This window comes from Acanthopagrus latus, chromosome 7 (assembly GCF_904848185.1).
Source record: "Acanthopagrus latus isolate v.2019 chromosome 7, fAcaLat1.1, whole genome shotgun sequence".
In the NCBI taxonomy this organism is placed as follows: domain Eukaryota; kingdom Metazoa; phylum Chordata; class Actinopteri; order Spariformes; family Sparidae; genus Acanthopagrus; species Acanthopagrus latus.
In genome coordinates, this window is record NC_051045.1 from 20,790,200 (window position 1) to 20,809,266 (window position 19,067).

General features: G+C 40.3%; 1 protein-coding gene across 1 annotated transcript; it reads right to left on the minus strand.

The window, feature by feature from the left end:
* Positions 1–1,912: 1,912 nt before the first annotated feature.
* Positions 1,913–18,854, minus strand: LOC119023533 (solute carrier family 26 member 6-like). The gene is made up of 20 exons (XM_037105552.1): positions 18,313–18,854; positions 17,921–18,060; positions 16,738–16,877; positions 16,468–16,578; positions 15,646–15,821; positions 15,205–15,369; positions 14,736–14,888; positions 14,566–14,648; positions 14,318–14,465; positions 14,123–14,236; positions 12,461–12,538; positions 11,873–11,968; positions 11,518–11,624; positions 11,249–11,318; positions 10,302–10,394; positions 7,699–7,812; positions 7,265–7,411; positions 6,720–6,774; positions 5,617–5,744; positions 1,913–3,115 (listed from the first exon to the last, which is right to left on the minus strand). The coding sequence occupies exons 2-20, from the start codon at positions 18,046–18,048 to the stop codon at positions 3,101–3,103; spliced, it is 2,121 nt and encodes a 706-aa protein (XP_036961447.1). The 5' UTR covers positions 18,049–18,060; positions 18,313–18,854; the 3' UTR covers positions 1,913–3,100.
* Between the last annotated feature and the right edge of the window lie 213 nt (positions 18,855–19,067).

Consider the following 19,067-nt stretch of genomic DNA (forward strand, 5'->3'; position numbering starts at 1 on the left):
TTTCAAAAGTGTTGTCAAGATTATTGTAATATCAATAAATATCGATACTGAAGATTCGAAATTGTTTCAATAACGATTTTCCTGAGTATCGATACTCTGTTCCTTCTCGCTTTCTCTCTGCTCTCCGACAGCGACACACACACACACCACTGCAGTGTCCACACCTCTTTCCACTGTGACTATGATCAGAGGTATTTTATCTTAGGTGCTTTTGTGTTTAACACAAATCACACACACCTTGTGATGTTTATCTTTATTTAAAAAAAAAACAAAAACTGTTTGCCCTCAATGTTGTCGAACATGGCAAATATTTTTTGAGATACTGTATCAATGTTAGAAGGTTGGGTGAAGTTTGGTGGCCCTCAAGAAATGGCTGGAGCTTCACAGCCAAAAAGCACTTATTTTAAAATGTAAAAAAAACACTGTTAAACTGGTAAACTGTTCCTTTAATTTTAGAGGACATGCTTTCTATGCAGTTATTTAGAGCTAAAGGACACACATCAGCATTATCTATGTTCGTTTACAGGAAAACTCTTTAATGTGATGTTGTGTTGGACTTGTTAGCGTGCAGTTGCCTCTGTACATGGGTGGGAGTATAGTCAGTTTATCAGAGCGTTTACACTTATTAAGTCTGTTAATGCCAAGGCGCCAATTCTCTATTTTGTCACAGAGCAACCACTTCCACGTCCACAAACAGTAACCTGATCCAAAACATAAAATATTGATTAGTGCAGCTTCAGTGTTGGGGACAGATCTGTCCTGGTGTCGTCTTGCTATGGATTGTTTATTGGCTTCCCCAAGCAGAGAAGCTGACATGATGTCTGAAGTGGAAGGGAACTAACACTTCAGCCTGATTAACTGACTAGAAGAGATATCAATCATGGTCAAAGTGAAACTTAACAGCCTCTGGCATTCTTGTTTTTGCTGACCTCTAGTGGAATAACTTCTCTGTGCTGCTGTGATGTAGGAGTGTCAGTACATGATGACATCACCTCTGGGTGTTTTGAAAGGTGTAACGCTCTGGAGACTTTTGTCCCTAGTGGATTATGAATCACTGCTTTTCGATATATCTATTTTTTTCTTGACTGATTGAGGTCCCTGTCAGGAGAGAGTATAATAGATTGTTTCGCTGTCATCTATTCGTTGAGTTGCTGACAGAAACTTTGTCTGCGTGAATCCACAAAGAAATGGAACCTCGCTTTTGTGCCGGGGGAACGTGAAAGGCATCTAAAGAAAAACCTTTACTGGAAATGTGTGCGATTTTGTCGGTTACATTAGGATTCAGCGTGTTCCCGCTGCAGTCCTGACTCATTATACCTGCTTGTAGTTAACAGCGGATTGTTGTGGTTCAGTCTTCACGGTTTGAAACTAATCTCTTCCCACTTCTCTAACTGCTCACAGACACGCTCAAAAATTGAGACACTTTCTTTGCTCTGACAATGAAAGAAAACATGGAGATGACTAACTGAAATCCAATGCTCTGACGTCCGTGTGTGACTTTAAACTGGGAAAAACAAATGTTTCTGGTCAAAACACGGTGGTTTGTATCGTAAAATATGCAGTCTCATGAGTCGAGTGAACAAAGTGTTTGATTCCCACCGTGGCATTCCTTATTAAGATTAGATGTGAATTAGATTATCTGTGCTCCGGCTACTATAATCAGCATCTGCAACATCTTTCAGAAGACCTGAAAGTGTCTCAGAGAACAACTCCTTATATAGTATAACAGATTCCCGGAACATATCTGTAGACTGACAACATGTAAACAGGAGGCTGAGTGGTGATGAAGCAGCCTCTCCCAGTGAGATAGAGGAGAACGCCCTGCACCCATATTGAAGGCATCTGTTTCATCTGTCCAGAGGTATTCTGAATATTTCCTGTCGTTGCGTAACCAAATACAGAAAGAGAGGCATTTTACTTAATAAAATAATGTTTATTTTGAATGTAAATGAATGGACATTGGCAGATTGTTTTTAGAATTTAATAAATAATCCATTATGTGCAATATGTAGGAAATGGACCCTTTCTGAATTCATACTGAAAAAAAGAGAGAGAGTAGCATATTGTCCAAGTAGCCGCTAGCTGCTGCTAACTGTAGCTGCCGATAGCTAGTTAGCTCAGTTAGCCGTGCAGCTGCCGGTCTCGACTGGGAGCTCTGATCAGGGGTGTTCATAACACTAGCACATGAGCTCTGGACAGGGGTGGGGCTAGCTGGTTAGCATGCTAACCTCAGAATTTATCTCTGCTATGCAAAATATAGACGTCATTTTTTTCATTCTGTCGATAACTTTAGTTAATTTTTGAAAGCTTTCTGCTGGAGGTCTTACATATTGCGCCTTTATACAAGTATTGATTTTGTTTGTTTGTAATTAAAAGTCTATAACTTCATTTTAAAACACAGGATGCAGAGACGGTCAAAGTCATTACAGAAGAATATGAATCTGTAATTAACCACAGTGTCTGCTCACAATAACTTCTGGGTAGAAACCCAAGTTGCGCAACCTCATTCATCTAAAATGCATGTCCAACAATCTCACTGACATTAGGTCGGAGAAATAATTTCACAATAAAATATATAATCATAGCTTCAGTTCATACGCAGCTAGCAGTTTCAAAGATGCTAACAATGCAACGCAGCACATTAAATAAGCACAGCAGGAATGTCAGATCGGTCGGACCACTGTGCTTTAATATACTGTATATCTTTAAACCTTACAGTTATGGCTAAAAATTTCAAGTTTGCCCATTTCACACATCTAAACAATCCATCCGAGGGTGACTGTTGTTAGCGCAACGTCACAGTGATTCAGTCTATTCATAAGCTTTCTCCTAGAAGTGTGTATGTTTTCGTCTAACAGTGAGTGTGTTTTTGCTTTGTTTTGTGTAGTCCACCATGGCATATCACTGTGTGACTCCATGTGTGCAGTCTGTTGTCATTTATTTACAGTCTATTTTTTCTTCTTCATATGTTTGTTACAATGTGTCATCATGTGCAGGTTTGTGTGTCTGTATTTGTGACAGATGGAAAAAACCCCAGGATAAACCCCTCGTACAGCGTGCAGCATTTCTTCACAATCTCCTCCATCGTTCCTCCCAGGACTCAGAAATATGTCTCCTGTGAAACAGAAGAACAGAGACATCAAACCAGAGAAGAAGAAGAAGAAGAAGATGAACCAGAGGGTAGAGGAGAGAGATACCAAGTGGGACAGAGAAAAATGCCAGCCTGAGTTAAAAGAAAATATATGCCAGCTTTTTTTTTTTTTTTCTCCAGTGGCATGAAAGTCTCAGTCGAGGTTAATGAGGAGGAGGAGAACAGAAAAGGACTGTGAACATTTTGGCTGAAACTTTGGGTCAGCCTGCCATGATCTCAGAAATGTTATTAAGCTCTTGTAAATTGGATGTCTTCACTTTGCAGCACGTGGATTCACTCCATTATGTTATCTTTACATAATGTTTGGGGGGGGAGTGAATGGAATTGTAAAAAAAAAGTGAGCTGGAAATAGACTAGAGGCCAGGTGGAAACCAAGCTATCACTCTGAAGACCTCTCTCTGTTATGCAAAACCACCTCCGTGTGAAATATCTTCACGCAGTATAGGCTAAATTCTGTATGTCAATGCATATGTATGCATGTATTCATGAATTTGCACATGCTTGCCTGCATGCGTGTTCTTCTTTGCACCGTTACCTTGACCAACCTCACGCTCCTCTTCCACCCTCTGTATTTTCGTATCCCCTTGTGTGTGAGCCAGTGACTGTATTTGCGTGTGAGTGAGCGCCCGTTCTCTCCCCATCAAAAGCCTTCGCTCCTGTATTTCATGGACCAGCGCCACGTCTGTGTTCTTTGTTAGATCTCTCCTATGGGAGCAGGGACATAAAGTCACGCACCCAACTAAATACTAAAACAGAGCGGGCAGAAAACAAAAGCACACTTGCCGAGCAATATGCAGGCATGCATGCAAGGCAGCAGGGGCATATGTTAGAACCGACAGTAATTTGCCTTTCGACATAGATTGATGTGTGCTCTGGGCTGAGCAGTGTGAAAAAAATACATCAAAAATAAATTTGAATGCACCAAGATGTTATAAAAAAAAACCCATCCCCCAAACCTCTGACTGTTTGGAAGCCATTTGCAGTCCAGCTCAGTCGGGATCAATGAACCGATCTATGAAACACATTTTAATTATTGGTCTTTAAAATGACTTTAATATATCATTCCCAAACTCCAGGCTGCTCAATGAAATCAATGCTCATTTTCTTAATCCCACCGTTTTAAGAAATGTGACGCTTACTTTTTTTCCCTCCATACAAACAAATGCTCAAATGACTATTTATAATGAGAAAGTGGTCACTCATAGTGACAAACCCTCAGAGAATGATCACCTGACTCGGCAGCTCCCCTCAGCTCTGTGCAGCGTAGGTTCACTCCCACTTCATCTGTGTCATTTTCAGCCACAGCAAGCAGCTGCTTCCATTATTTTAAAAGAAAATTTACATAAAAACCCAAAGGAACGCTATATGTTCAGCACCAAACAGTTGGCACACACACAGTGACTATCTGGTGAACGTTGTGCTGCTATGAAACTGAGATTTCATTGATTTAAAACTTAGGTGATGTTGCTGTTTCCACCCAATGTGTAAACTGGCAAGAACACCTTCTCCTGTTCAGTTTTATGAGATGTCAGTGAGTCAGTGTTGTTGCTCACTATTGTTTTGATGCCAAAGTGGGCAAAAAAAAAATGATGATTATGAATCTGCCTCTGGAGAGCATTTTCTCCTCAGTTAAAGATCATAATGTGAGTGGGAACTAGTCCTTAGTGCATACCAAACACAAACACAAGTCATACTCAGATACTCCGAACAAACAAGCGACTGCTAACGGTAGCTGCTGTGAGCTGGTTTGCTTGGTAAGCTGTGCATGTAGTGGTCCAAACTAGGAGTTTGGAACAAGGATTGTCAGTGTTTACACCATTCACACAGGAGCTTTGGACTGGAATGGGTGAGCTAGTTAGCACGCCAACTTCAGTAGATGTCTCTGCAACACAATGCAGAGTAATCATAATGTAAAAAACATCTTTTGCTGGTTATTTCAGTTCACTTTTGTCTTCTTTTTCAACTAAATTCTTACAAACTGCACCTGTATTCCTGCAGTATATTCATTTTCAGTCTCCTTCTGTGAATTTACCTCCTCCTGAGAAAGTTTTTGGTGGGCATCTCCAACAGTAAGACATGACAGGCATCTGTTTCTATTTATTTATAAAGCCCTTTATGAATAAAAAAAAATGGCAACAAGCCATTAAGGTCCCATTCAAGGGGCCGGCTAATGCTCCAAGTCCTGTGTGCCAATGCTAGATTTGGTGCTTTTAGGTTTTGTGCTGCACACACATGGAACATTGTAGAAGACACATTAAAACCTCACACAATTGTACCAGTAGAGTTTTTTTACGCTGTGTCCGGCTGTTGTTTGTTTTCTCGTTAATTGTTTTTTGTGTGCATTTATCCAGTTTTAAGGGTATTGGTATAAATATTGAGGTCACACCTTAAAGTAAATGTGCAACTTGGCTTTGTGATGATGTGCTCTTTTGAGTGCATGTGCGAGTGCTCGCACCGTATGTTACCTTATCTACGATCCCTGTTCTGGAGGACTGACAGTACAAGACGGCGTCATGGACGGTGGAGAAGAGACAGGACTTTGTCACTTTGTCATTAAAGAAACCTCCAGACTGCAGGTTGTCCACCACACCAGCTAGACAGAGAGAGAGAGAGACAAAGAGGTGGAATAATCGATGCGCAGGCAGGGCCGTGTATGAAGAAGCAGAAAAGAAATGGATCAAAAGTAAAAGAGTCAGAGAAGAATGGAAGGAGTGGTCCTCGTATTAACTGAACCTCGTTATAATTCCTGGCTATATAAATATTCTTTGCGGTCCGTTTGTGAGGCCAAACACTCTCCATAAAATCTTTAAATCATTACAGTCTACCAACCCAGATCAGGCTAATTAGAGCCGCAGAAGACTCCCAGCTTTGTGGTTGTAATATCATTTCCCCTGGAGACCCACATTTCAGCCCATCCAGCAAGCCAGACCTACATTCGTGTGTTGGTATGTAAAAAATAAACACAGAGGGTAGATGCTTTATTGCAGTAAAAACACAACCAGCCCATCATATTTATGTTTTTGGGGGGTTTTTTGTTCTCATTCTCACGACTCGCTAATGCATATCAGACCGGAAAGCCTGGAAGACGTACCAGCTATTGACCGAACGCCCTTCCTTCCTTCACAGAAACATTACAATAACATCAGAAAAACAGCTAAAACAACATCCAGCGTTGTTGAACGAATTCAAATTGTGTGTGGCTGAACGTGTTCTGGAACGTGAATGTAAAAAATACACCAATGTGTGTGTGTGTTACATTATGTGCGACTAAATATAACAGCAGGATTTCAGAATAGGCCTATTTCTGTCAAGTGTTCACTTACTCACTTACTTAAGAGAATCAACGCACAGATATAATAATGTTAATTATCTTTATAACGCTGATACACACAGTAAACAGGCCTTTGGTGTGAATATAACATAGCTGTGCTGGTGCTGAAGGTTTTAACTTTGCCCATGAATTTTATTGTTAAAAAGCTGTCACAAAATCTCTTCCGCCAAAAAAATCCCCACTGTTCTCTGGCTAAAATCGTGTTTTATTATGTTCTAGTGATGTAGAGGGACTCACTTTGGCAGCCAGCGAGAACCACCTCCACACCGATTTCTCCGTAGTCTCCCCGGATCTGAAGCAGACACAGACGCACAGAGCAAAGGTTAGACTCGGGATCATTTCATTAGCCTGACAATTCAATTTACGGTAATTGAATGCCCGAGGAGCTGAATCAAAAGGGGGTAGGGAGGGATTAAAAGAGGATAAGCACCAGTTGTTGAAGGAAGAGAAGGCAAGAGAAAGGCAGAGTTGGATACACAGGAGGAGATTTATTCAGGAAAGATAAAGAAGGATCTTTATTCTCCCAGGGCTGGTTCATTATCACATTTTGGGAGAAATATCATCATTAGCTATTAATTGTCTGTCCATGTTGTTCTTTAAAAAAAAAAAAAAAAAAAAGGTGTCTGGATCCAGTTTAGATGACAAGAATGTAGAAATTCTTCATAGTGATCTGTAAATTTTGGAAATACTGGACACACAAATGGACTTTTGTAATTCATAAACAAATGCATGTGTGCAAATATAAATGTTGATTGAGTGTCTATATTCGTTTTCATTCATACTCTGCGTAGTGTCTTGACTCCCACAGTATCCAGAAAGTTGACAGGGCTGAGGTCGAGGACGATGGCTCCGGGGAGAGAGGGGCTGGGCTCAGCATCCACCTCGATGATGGCGATGTCCTTCTGCACCTCCATCTCTGGCTCCCCCTCCTGTACAGGAGGAGACACGACAAGGTGCAAAGAGACTCATGAGACCCAAATCAAATAATTTATCTCAGATGATCAATCTCAATCAGAAGTTGATCGCAGAACAGAGAATAAAAAGATTTGAAGGCTTTAATTCTTCATTGTATTTCTATTAAACTGACTAAAATGGGCTTGTAAGAAACAAGTTGTCCACAAAATTCAAGCTCAGCAAAAAAACTTGTACTGCAGATGAAATAAAAACATCTTTTTGCATCATTTATAGTAAATATCACATCTCTGCTTAAGCTCACCGTGTGCACCGCATTCTTCTTGGCAGCTTTCTTTGCAATTTTCATCTCATGCCTCTTCCTTTTGGCCTCCAGCTTCTTCTTCGCTGACAGGATCTTGGTAATGTCAATGTCAGACTAAAAGAAACAGAAAAAGACAATCGAACATGGTAGCAGTGATGTTCACATCACTTCACAGAGCCAGTCGAGTCTAGCTTCCTCTGGAGGTATTCATTATGACTGCAGTACGCCACTGTTTGACCTTTTTATTCCAGATTTAAATGGCACCAGCTCTCTAGAGTAGTAGATAGTGGAGTACTTGCTTCAGTATTATAGGGCATGTGTGCTTTGTAAATCACCACATATTTGGCCTTTATTGTTGCAGCTGTTGCATCTTTCTATTCTTTACTTTCCAACGCAATCATCAAATTAGATTTTGCAAAACCCACACCAAAGCATATCTCTTAACATCTTCTAATTGGGATTGTTTTCAGTATTTTGTTCTCAAAGAAACTTCAACCAGCTTTCTGGTTATGTTGACACAAAGTCAGCTTTTGTGTAAGTAGTCCAGCGGAGGATGGGCAGCTGTATTTGATTTCTTCATTTATGTAAACGTTTGAAAGAAATAAACACATCATTTTAACTAGAGACCATCTTATGAAGGGCTCACACCCGTGGATACACTAGTCAGCATGTTGACAATCCAACTAATACTCAGTAGTCAAAGCAATACTATTACGTGAGTACTCAGTACTCATAGGTTGGACCACACGCATCCTCTAACTCTGACTTGATTTTTGTCCAGGAACATTTTGCCATGATAACGCACATAGACACACACAGACTCCCAAGGTTTAAACATTACCAGCTGACGCTGTCGCGAAAGGTTAAAAAATAGTAATGAATACAACCTAGTGAGAACTAAGTGTGTTCTCAAACCTGCATTTGGAAGTAAACCTTTACACAAACCACAACTGTGTTACTACAGGGGCTAGCAGACAGAAGCAAAACAGGTCGCAGGTCAGGTCAAGCTCACTAGCTGTCAAAAGGCACGGAAGTTTATCTCAGCTAGTACAGCCAGTCGCAACCTGCAAGGCAGGTGTGGCAGGTAGCCATGGGAAGGACAGGAATGAGCTGCTTACTGAATGATACAAAAACAGGACATGGCAGTAAAGCCAGTCTTACGTGTTTAGGATAGTTGGTTTCCTTTCAGTTCTTGTATAAAGTAAACATGAAATGAACAATGCAACCTCATTTTCCTGCATCCAGACAACTAAAGGGCACAACTTGAAGGATTATTTTTAGTGGCACGTTGAACACGTCAATGGTTAACCCGCTATCTTCACTTTTTGAAGGCATTTCTTTGTCAGAAGTCATTTGTTGTAGATTTGTTGGGTTTTAGTGTTTTGCTCCGTGGATCTCCTGTAGACGTCAATGCAGTTGACACCACTGGCACCAAAGTGAGATTTGGTGACATAGTGCCCCCTCTTTCATTTTTAGGTTTCTTGTGAGCAACCAGGAAATGGAAATGTCGAGAGAAACTGTCAGGGTCATCCATCCCTTACAGCCAATCAGAGTTTCATTGTCAGGTTTGGAGATTTATTCTTTTTGACCAAGAATAAAAAACCTGCCTGTAAACTGCAAAGTATATAAGAATTTGATCACAGCCCTTCAAGCCTTTCTACTCTCTAAACCTAATTTTAGAGCATCAGCTCAAAAACACTGCTCGGCGGATTGTAGGGCACGTTCACTCATCATGAAGATGTCACACCATGATACGAAAAAGGAGAATTTAGGCAAAAACTATGTCTGATCACCTCTCCCCGGTGGGTCGCAGAAGACAATCCCCAAATTTGAGTGTCCTCTCATCTGAATTCAAAAAATGACCAGAATTCATCCGGTGGCTATTTCTCACCTTGTAAACAAATGTGTAGCATCTGCCAGTCAACACCAGCTCTATGAAAGCATCTTTGCGTGTCAAAGATTAAAAAGAAAAGGGCGACCCAGTGGCTTTGACACTCTGACATTTTTATGAATGAGACGTCCCATTATCTCCCTCTCTTATTCAATCTCTGCTCCTCACCCTCCCTCCACCCTTCCTCCTCTTTTGTCATCTTCTTTCTACCTTCCCTCAATCTGTCTTCCCATTTGCCCCAAAGAGACGGAGGAGGAGGAAGTAAAGGGGGGGGGGGGGGGCCGTTGGAACAAAAGTTTACCAGAAGAAAAGAGAGGAGAAAAAGGTGGGATGACATATTCAACAATGTCTGTCACGGTCGTGATGTGTGAATTGGAGAAATGTGGGGCCAGTTATTAGTATGTCAGAAATAATGTTTGTGAGAGAGGAGTTAATTGCACGGAAACTGTGACAAGGAGGACTGTTGTTACTTTTCCTGTGTGTGTGTGTGTGTGTGTGTGTGTGTAGCTGTGGCTTGTTTATTTTTATGTTCATGAAAATGTTGGCTTCTGTGTCCATCATGGTGTGTTCATATGTATGATACAGCTCTTTGAGGGGGCGTCCGCAGGAATACATTAATACCGTGTGTGTGTGTGTGTGTGTGTGTGTGTGTGTGTGTGTGTGTGTGTGTGTGTGTGTGTGTGTGTGTGTGTGCGTGTGCGTGCGTCCTCACCTTCTTTCCAAGGGACTCTTGGTACATCTCAGCATTGGCAAAGTAGAGAGTGGCAGAGGAACGGAAGATCAAAATCCCTGGCACCGGCCTCACCTAAAAAACAATTGGGTCAGTTAATCAATGTAAAACACACAAATAGATCACTACATTTCCAATAAATTTGTTATTAACTGGGCAAACAGGCTTTAACGATAGGGTTAGGGTTATGGTTAGCCAGTCAGAGGACGAAGGGCATACTTGGTAGTTGAGCTTGTGTTCATCCACTCCTGCGCTCTTCCCTGATAAATGTCACTATATATTCAGACAGTCAATAATGACTGACACATGCTGAGATGCAGAGTTGGGCGGGTCAAGAAAAGCAGTATGATACACAAAGACACTTAGCTTCCACAACACAGAGAATGTTACCTCCATGTTAGGCACTCTGTGAGGCTGTCCTTAAATCAGTGGTGCCTTAAGGCTTATTGCTGGCATTAGCATGCTAACATGCTAACAGTTTCATGGCAATTCATCTAGCAGTTGCTGACAGATGAACAGACCATCGTGACCATGAACACAGCCGCATCATTCAAGAGGCTTAAAAGTGTGCATCCTATTTAACAGTGTCAAGCATCCCATTGTTTTTGTTTGACTGACTCAAAAACAAACTAATGCTAACTAATGCTGATCAATAACAGCACTGTATATTGTACCAGTATGGAATGCAGGTGAGAGGTTGAGTGTTGGCTGGGAGGCGGAGTGCAGTGCCGTCTGATTGAACACTGAGTGGCACATAACTCCCATTAACGCCTCTATATTTGACTCTCAGCAGGGACCAAAGGGGAGCAGGTGTACTTTATAACCTGCTCACCTCAAAGAGCCTTCAGGCGCTGTTCAGGCTGTACGGATATTAGACGCTTAGCATTTATCATAATGCTGTCAGGTTACACAAATGCAATATGCCATACTTGACTGTAGTCCTCCAGTGGCCTGTAGATGTCAGTGCCTGGGATCTGCCCCAGCAGAGAGTACTTCGGTCTGGAATACACACAAAACAAAGAAGGAAATCAGGTTGTAATACTTTAGGTGTGGTCTGAAAAAGAAGGCTCGGCTTAATTGTTTTTTTTTGGTGTTGTGATTGATAGCTTATATTTACACACCCGCCGACTAAACATGTGTGTGTGTGTTTATTAGTGTATAATTGTGGGTGTGTGAGCCCGCGGCAATGCATTCTTACAGCTGTGTCCTGAAGATGACAGTGAGGAGTGAGAAACCGATGGAAGCAGCCAGTCCCAGGTCAGGGTTCAACAGCACAGTGAGGATGAAGGTGACCAGCCAGACCAGCTGGAGATACAGAGAAAAAGAGTATGATGTAATATAGGAATGGGCTGTAAAAAAAACCCATTAGCTGTGGAGCTCATTACATGTTATTACAATACACATCTTAAGTACAACTTTGCTATTATTGCTAGATGCTTCAGTGTTGAGTAGGACTTGATTGTAGCACCACAGGACAGGCCATGTTGTTCCTCAGTGAAGCTCGTCAGTTTCTCAGCTTCAGGGAGAGTATATTTCATATATAATACACTCACCATGTCTACTTTGTTGCTCTTCCACAGTGCAGGGATGTCCATGAATTGCTTCATCATGCCATGGAGGTTGACAAAGATGATGGCGGCCAGCACTGCCTGCACAGTGAGTCAAACACAATACAGTTTATATATAGATAGTTATATATACATAGATACTCCAGTTATGAGGCCCAAAAAAAGAGAAGGTGAAGGTTGTTTGTTTGAGATACACCTCTTGTGAGGCTTTTAGAAGTTTGATGTGCTCAGTGTGTTAATTTATTACCTCTGATTTTGTTATTATTTGTGTTAAAAAGCCAGCTGTCAGTAGTTGGATTCTGAGGGTGAAGAAGTGTCTGGTGTCGGCTTTATACTACCCAAACCTCAGCTGTTGTCCATATTTTTCAATTTGGCTGAGTGCGAAGAAGTGCTTATAACTGGGCAAATACTTTCACTCTCAGCCTTGGACACGTACGCTTATGCTTGTGCACAGATGTGAACACATGCCACACACACACACACACACACACACACACACACACACACACACACACACACACACACACACACACACACACACACACGCGCACACACACACACACACACATTTACCTTCGGCAAATCTTCAAAGAGATATCCAATCCAAAGAGTGATGAAAAGGATCACTACCGCTGATAGAGCCCCAGCAACCTGCAGTGAAGAGAGAGGGACGATGAATAGAAATCAGGGGGAGAGATCACAGGAAGGGAGTTAAAGAAAAACTACAGAAAAGATGAATGATGTAGTGGTTATTAGACGTGAATTGGTTCATGATTATGAGAGGAGTCAAGGCATCATCAGTTAAAGCCTCTCCACTCCTCTTGTCTGTAATGGGCCTGAGCTGATTAATGGTGTTGTCAGACCAAAACTGTTTAGCCTTTCAGTGAATCCGTGTTTGTGTAGGTGGACGACGTGAGGGAAAATCGATTCCCTGAGTGTTTTTTAATGATGCCACTTTTCAGAGTACCATTAATTATGAGCGGCTTTTCAATCTGTTTAACCTTTAAGTTTGCCCAGGTTTGTGACTACGGGCTGAGTGAAGTGTCAGGATAAAAATTCTGATCTGAAAATAAAAAAACGTCTCATTGAATTGTCTTTGTCATGTTCAAAAAATGCAATGAGTGAAAACCAAAAAGCATATCTCTAAATGGCTTGTGAGGAGTAAACACAGGTGAAGCAACAAATATCATGCAAACTAAAAAAAAAAAAAAAAGAAAATAGCACAGCTGTGGAAATGTAACTTATAGTGATGCATCAGTAGCAGGAATTTATCAAAAGATATAACTAAACAGATTTTGTTATCATGTTGAGTTGTCGATGATTTTGTAATACGTGTTTATTTTGGTTTTATGAGATGAATCAGTATTACCATCGTAAGGAACTAAAATTCATGTTTTGTTCAAGGAAATTGTGTTTTTTTCTTCATATTTTGCCTTTATTTTTATTTACTTCTTTGTTAGTTCATTTTCTGCACCATTTTGTGTTAGGATCTCCCCAAAGATAAAGCATGACAGATTTTGACACTAGTGATTCGGCTTTAAGGTGGAATTTGTAGAATATGTAAGAAATCAGAAGATAGCTCCAGAAACATAGGGCCAGCATATCACCAGAGTAACTGACAACTGCTGCTCAGCTAGTGCCTTTAAGCCAATTAGCTAAGGGTTTGTTAGCCATGAAGCCAATGGCATCTGGACCTGGACAATGGACACTGTACAGAGGTGATTTACAGCAGCTCTGACCAATAACATTTTCACACCTTATTGCGAGTTTACTTGAGCTTGGATAAGGGTTTTTTTTTTTTTGCTTTTTATATGATAAGTTAATGAGTAGATAATGTATTAGTCTGATCAAACTAGAGAAACATCAGTTCTGTTAAGTTAGAAAATTAGGAAAAGGATTTAATATTGACATTTTGTGAGTTTCTTTTGTTCATTGGGCCAGGGCTAGCTTGTTAGTATGCTAACTTTGGTAGACATCTCAACACATTACATTACATTACTGTGACATAATGTAAATTCTGGCCATATCTTACAAATTGTTCCTTTAAAGGGTACTAAAGTAAAAGTGAATTATCTGACTCACTTACATTATTTTTCTGATCTACATTTTATCACTGATTTCTGTAATCACGCTAAATTCTCTTCCGCACTTTTGTTTTTGACTGCTTCATTAGTGACCGTAGTGTTTTGTTTTGTTCAAGGGCACTTCCGTAGAATAAGTTCCACTCATACCAACCTGAGTCTTCCCTCCTGTGCTCTCCTGAACCATGGAGCGAGACATGGAGCAGCTGACGGCAAAACACTGGAAAATTCCTCCAACGGAGTTGCTCAGACCCAGGGCGATTAGTTCCTAAATCAGGAAAAACACATAGTTTCTATGCAAGTTATTAAAAGATTAGTTCATCCATGGTCCCAACCATCACCTCCCTACCTGGTTGCTGTCCACACTGTATCCATATTTCAGGGCAAAGATTCGTCCCAGTGAGATGGCGATGCCGTAGCCAACCACAGCCAGCGCAAAGGCGTCCCCGATCACTTTACCAAACAGAGAGACATCTGGGAGAGCAGGAGGCTGGAGACTGGACATGGACAGAGTAGAATAGATCATCCCTTACGAACACTAAACATTTCACATGTGTCAACAAACATTCCTGTATGTCTGCTGCGTTTCCCTCTCACCCCGAGGGAATCAGTCCCACCACGTCCACTTTATATTTATTTTCCAAGTCAACTTGCCAGGAGACAACTGTCGCAATAACAACCTGGAGGAACAGATAACAAGAGAAGTATTAGAGAACGTAGAGGCTCAAATATTTTATAAATGTAAACATGTATTTCTGTATACTTACACCCAGCAGCTCCACAGGTATAGGAATAGGTAGCTTTTTACTCAAGTATGAATTGAGCTCCTTAGCGAGGATGAGACCGACTATTGCGACAATGCTCACCACAAGAGTACCGATGTTTGTCTTTGGAAGGAGAAAACACACCTCCAGCACAGTCTGAAATGAAAGAATAAATAGATGAATAAAAGAAAGCAAATTTTAATGAGAAATTGAGAATTAAGTCATAAAAATAAATTTAAAAAAGATAATAAAGAAAATATAATGCTCATTTTAGATCAACTACTGAGAAGACTGTCAGCTCTACAGGATGTAATCATAAGTCAGAAGCAAATGTCTTAACATCAGTGTCATTTGTCGTGGCGCTTTCATGGTCCATAAAAAAGATCCAATCAAGCTCGGTAATTATCATCAGTTTCAAAGGAATATGTGGAAGAGAGCAACTGTATATGACTGTTGCCGTGTTCTTTCTTACATATATCAATGCGCAGGGTCCACTGTATCTCTTAGGGTTGATGCCAAAGGTGTATTTGAGCTGGGACACAATGACGTGGATGGCAGCTCCTGTGGTGTATCCTCGGACCAGCGGCTCAGACAGGTAGGTCACAACAAAACCAAACTGGACGAGGCCAAGTAAAATCTGCACACATGAAGAATGAAAAGCACAAGAAGGTTCAGAAGGAGGGAGAATGAACAGGGACACAGTGGTGACATACTCATAGCTTCCAAAACAATAGTTTATATATATATATATATATATATATATATATATATATATGAGTAGAAGTATCAAGTAGCAGAAAATGGAAATACACAAGTAAGTCAGTAAAAGTAAAAATGCTGCTGCAGATTTTTCCTTTTAAAACAAAAATATATTTGACTGCCAGGCCAGAATATATTATTATTTTTAATTTACCTGAAATATTCCAGATAACAAGGTGACAGCTGCAGCCACTTTGACCCTCTCTGCATCTCGGTTGGTGATATTAATTATAGTTTCATTGGTCAGATTGTCCCATTCCATGAAGTCTGAGTCTGGGGCCAAGCGCTCTATCACTCCTCCTATCATCACACTCATCACTGCATATGTTCCTGGAGAAGGGAGATATTAATACACATTATTGCCTGCAACCAAATTTCTTATCAGCTTCCTTCTACAACAGATAGGATCCGCTGTGTGCACATAACATTGTTTTACAGTGTTGGTCTGTGCCTTTCTCACTGGTTTGACATCAGTTGGAAGGTGATGTCATATATTTTTCTGCTTACCATTCAGTTTCGAGGATGGATGAATTATTTTGGTGGTTCCAGAAATAAAAGTCCCAACTTACATTTGTACGTGTATCACAACTGTGTCAAAGAATATCTAGTTCTTTGATGTATAACAAAACATAAATGTATGTGTTTGTTAAATGGGAATGTTTTTCTTTGTTGAGTAACATTGAGGTCCACTTCACATCTCTAGATTCAGAATCAGAAGTTTGTCAGGTTCTTCTTTTCTTTTTTTTGCTCATGTTCACAGGGAGATGCCACTATCAAATCAGATCACACTTACAGTCTTTACTGGGCAGACTAGCTGAGTTACACAGATTTTAAATAAGTCCCTTTTTGCCCGTGGCTACTGAAGTTTTGACAAAAGGTTTTCAGGTATCTCTGAAAACAAAAACAGTACTTTCACTGCTCAGCTTTATGGTGGATTAATTGCCACTTGGAAAAATGAGCAGCAGCAAGTACAAACCGATTGAGATGTGTTTGGATGTGCCAAAGATGAAGTAGATGAGGACAGGGTAGAAAGATGAGTAAAGGCCAAATACTGGAGGAACAGCTGCTAGCAAGGCATATGCCATACCTGCAGAGATAGCAGAGTAAATAAAAAAAGAAAATTATTTCCTACAATACAGTTATAATTTGAAAGCAGCTATATCAGGAAAAACATAGCACAGTAGGGTGATGTGAAGTTATGGAAACATCTCTTTCTTCATCTATATATCTGAAACTCCATCCTCACCCTGTGGCAACTGCATGATCCCCACACTGAGGCCAGAGATCAGGTCACCCAGAGCGTTTTCTTTGAGGGAGTATCGAGGCAGCCATGACACTACAGGAACACTTGTCAGCAGGCACTCCTTCGCTCTGGGACCAGAACACCTGAGGTTGTGAGTCAGAGTGACGGACAGGGAGAGAGAAGAAATTTACCAAATCGTTATCTTGTAAATGAATTAGGGTTAGCTTTCATGTCAGTCATGTACTGTTAATTTTTTATGTTGACTTAAATTGTAACTCAACCAATTTTACACATTGACGTGTGTTTGAGAAGAACTACTACATATGTGAAAACAGTGGTATAAAGCCTTTTGTGGCTCCAGAGGAAGCTGCGTATAATCTGTTGTATTGTGGGTAAAGGAGACGACAGGTTTTGGCATGTAGTCAACTGCTCTGCCCTGCACACCCGTAACACTGGACACATTATAGACAGTTCGAAAATAAATGATTAAAATCGATACAACAGAACCAGAGACATTACCGTTTTCATTCCACTTGTCCATTTGTTTTTCCTTTCTTAACCTGGCGCCTACATTACCCACAATGCAACATCTCAGAAAAGCTGTTCGTAATTAAATTATGCATTTTCTCATTTGACACTATTCTTATAAAGACATGACAAGCTGCTTTTGGTCTCAAACTTGGTCTTTTTTGTAGTTTTATTTTATATTTCCAGATTTTATGCCATAATTGTATTATTGGTCTTGAACAAACAAATGAGAACTGTCTTTTGTGATAATTTTACATCTAAATTATAGACATGGTTGAGAGTCAGTTTTTTTCTCTCATGTGTTATCACTTACTTGCATATCTATCCACCTGCACAAGGAACCCTTTCACATGTATACCCCAGTACAACTTGTGAAAGAAGTAGATAAAACAGGACTTGTGCAAGTCCTTGATGTAATGTGATGTACTGAGCAAAAAGTTATTTTGATGGGAAGGGCTCTATCTGATCTAAAATGTATAGTTTTACAAAATCTGATGTATTAAGTGGGTGAATCAATCTTAAATTGAAGGTTGACCACAAAGGACTGGGTGTAATTTCTATAGGTTTTCTGTTTTGATACAAAAAGAAAATATACAAGACAGAAAATGTGAAAGAGATTATTGGAGATGCACAGTAGAATAGTTTTGGGGATCTTTACCTCATTGACTTCTTGACCTTCTCACACAAAGAAGTTTTTGAGTCAGACTTTTCAGCCATCTCATCCACTGCTCCTTCATCCAGGATCTCTCTGTGCACACTGTAGCCCATTATTTTCCTCTCTGCCATGCCTGAAACTAGCTGAAACATTAGTGTGAAAAATTAGCTTTCCAAAGCCTTTCCAAAATGCTGGCATTGTTTTTTTTAACAGTTTTTTCCCCACTTTCTTAGAAAATACTTGGAAAATTTATGTTACAAATACATCACATTGTAGGCTAATCATAAGAGATTATTTTAAATATTCTTTTGGCATAATAAGAACTATAAACAATACGATCATGATGACATCTGTCATCATGTGAGCAACAGTTTGAAACTTTGGATAATAATTACCTTGTGTGTTCCAGTAGTATCAAGTAAATGTTTTATTATGTTGAAGAGATGTCAAACTTCTTGTCTGTTCTAATATTGTCTATTCTGTTTGTGGCTTTTCACAAGAAGCCCAGAATGCTCTGAAGCCCTGAGATGAACCATAAAGGTCAAGTGTAGGTTTCCAGAGGAGTTATATAATCTTCTGCCTTCAATGCTGATGTCTTTTACCAATTTTCCAGTTCAGAGGAATGATCCAGCTTGTAAAAGAAAATATTCTGCGTAATATTATTAAAAGGTCCTTCAGTCATAAAATGGCACATCCACGTTGAAACGAAAATCCTCCATGTTTGCAGGCTTCAGATTTAATCAGCTGTGCACTCTCTGTTTTCCAGCAGATCCAAGTATCAAAAGTAAAATCCACAACAGATCAAAAAGGCAAGAACAAGCACCCTGCGTCGTATGTTGTCCCCACTTTCTTCTCTGTCTCCTCCCTGACTAATGATTGGACAGTCTCTGTCTGTGTTGTGGCTCCACTGCTGTGTCTTGAGACCTTGAAGAGAAACCTAGATATGAAAATGGACATTGTTGTCAGGGGGAGAGGGCAAAGTTCCAAATTGTATGCGCACTCGTAGAAGTTGTAACACAAGTTGTGGAAATCAGAGTTGATACAGCATGTACATGTTTTATCATTTATAGTGACACATTGATTTCCGTTATCATGGCTTTTTAATTCATACTATCAGTCACCTTTGTAGAAACGTATTCAAAATGAAACC

Excerpts from the sequence above, each read along its gene's own strand:
- LOC119023533 (XM_037105552.1), bottom strand. The coding sequence starts at position 18,048 with ATGGCAGAGAGGAAAATAATGGGCTACAGTGTGCACAGAGAGATCCTG. Across the intron at positions 15,822-16,467 it reads ATCCAAACACATCTCAATCG|GAACATATGCAGTGATGAGT; the intron begins GTTTGTACTTGC and ends TCCCTTCTCCAG. Across the intron at positions 10,395-11,248 it reads CACTGGAGGACTACAGTCAA|GTGAGGCCGGTGCCAGGGAT; the intron begins GTATGGCATATT and ends ATTGTTTTTTAG.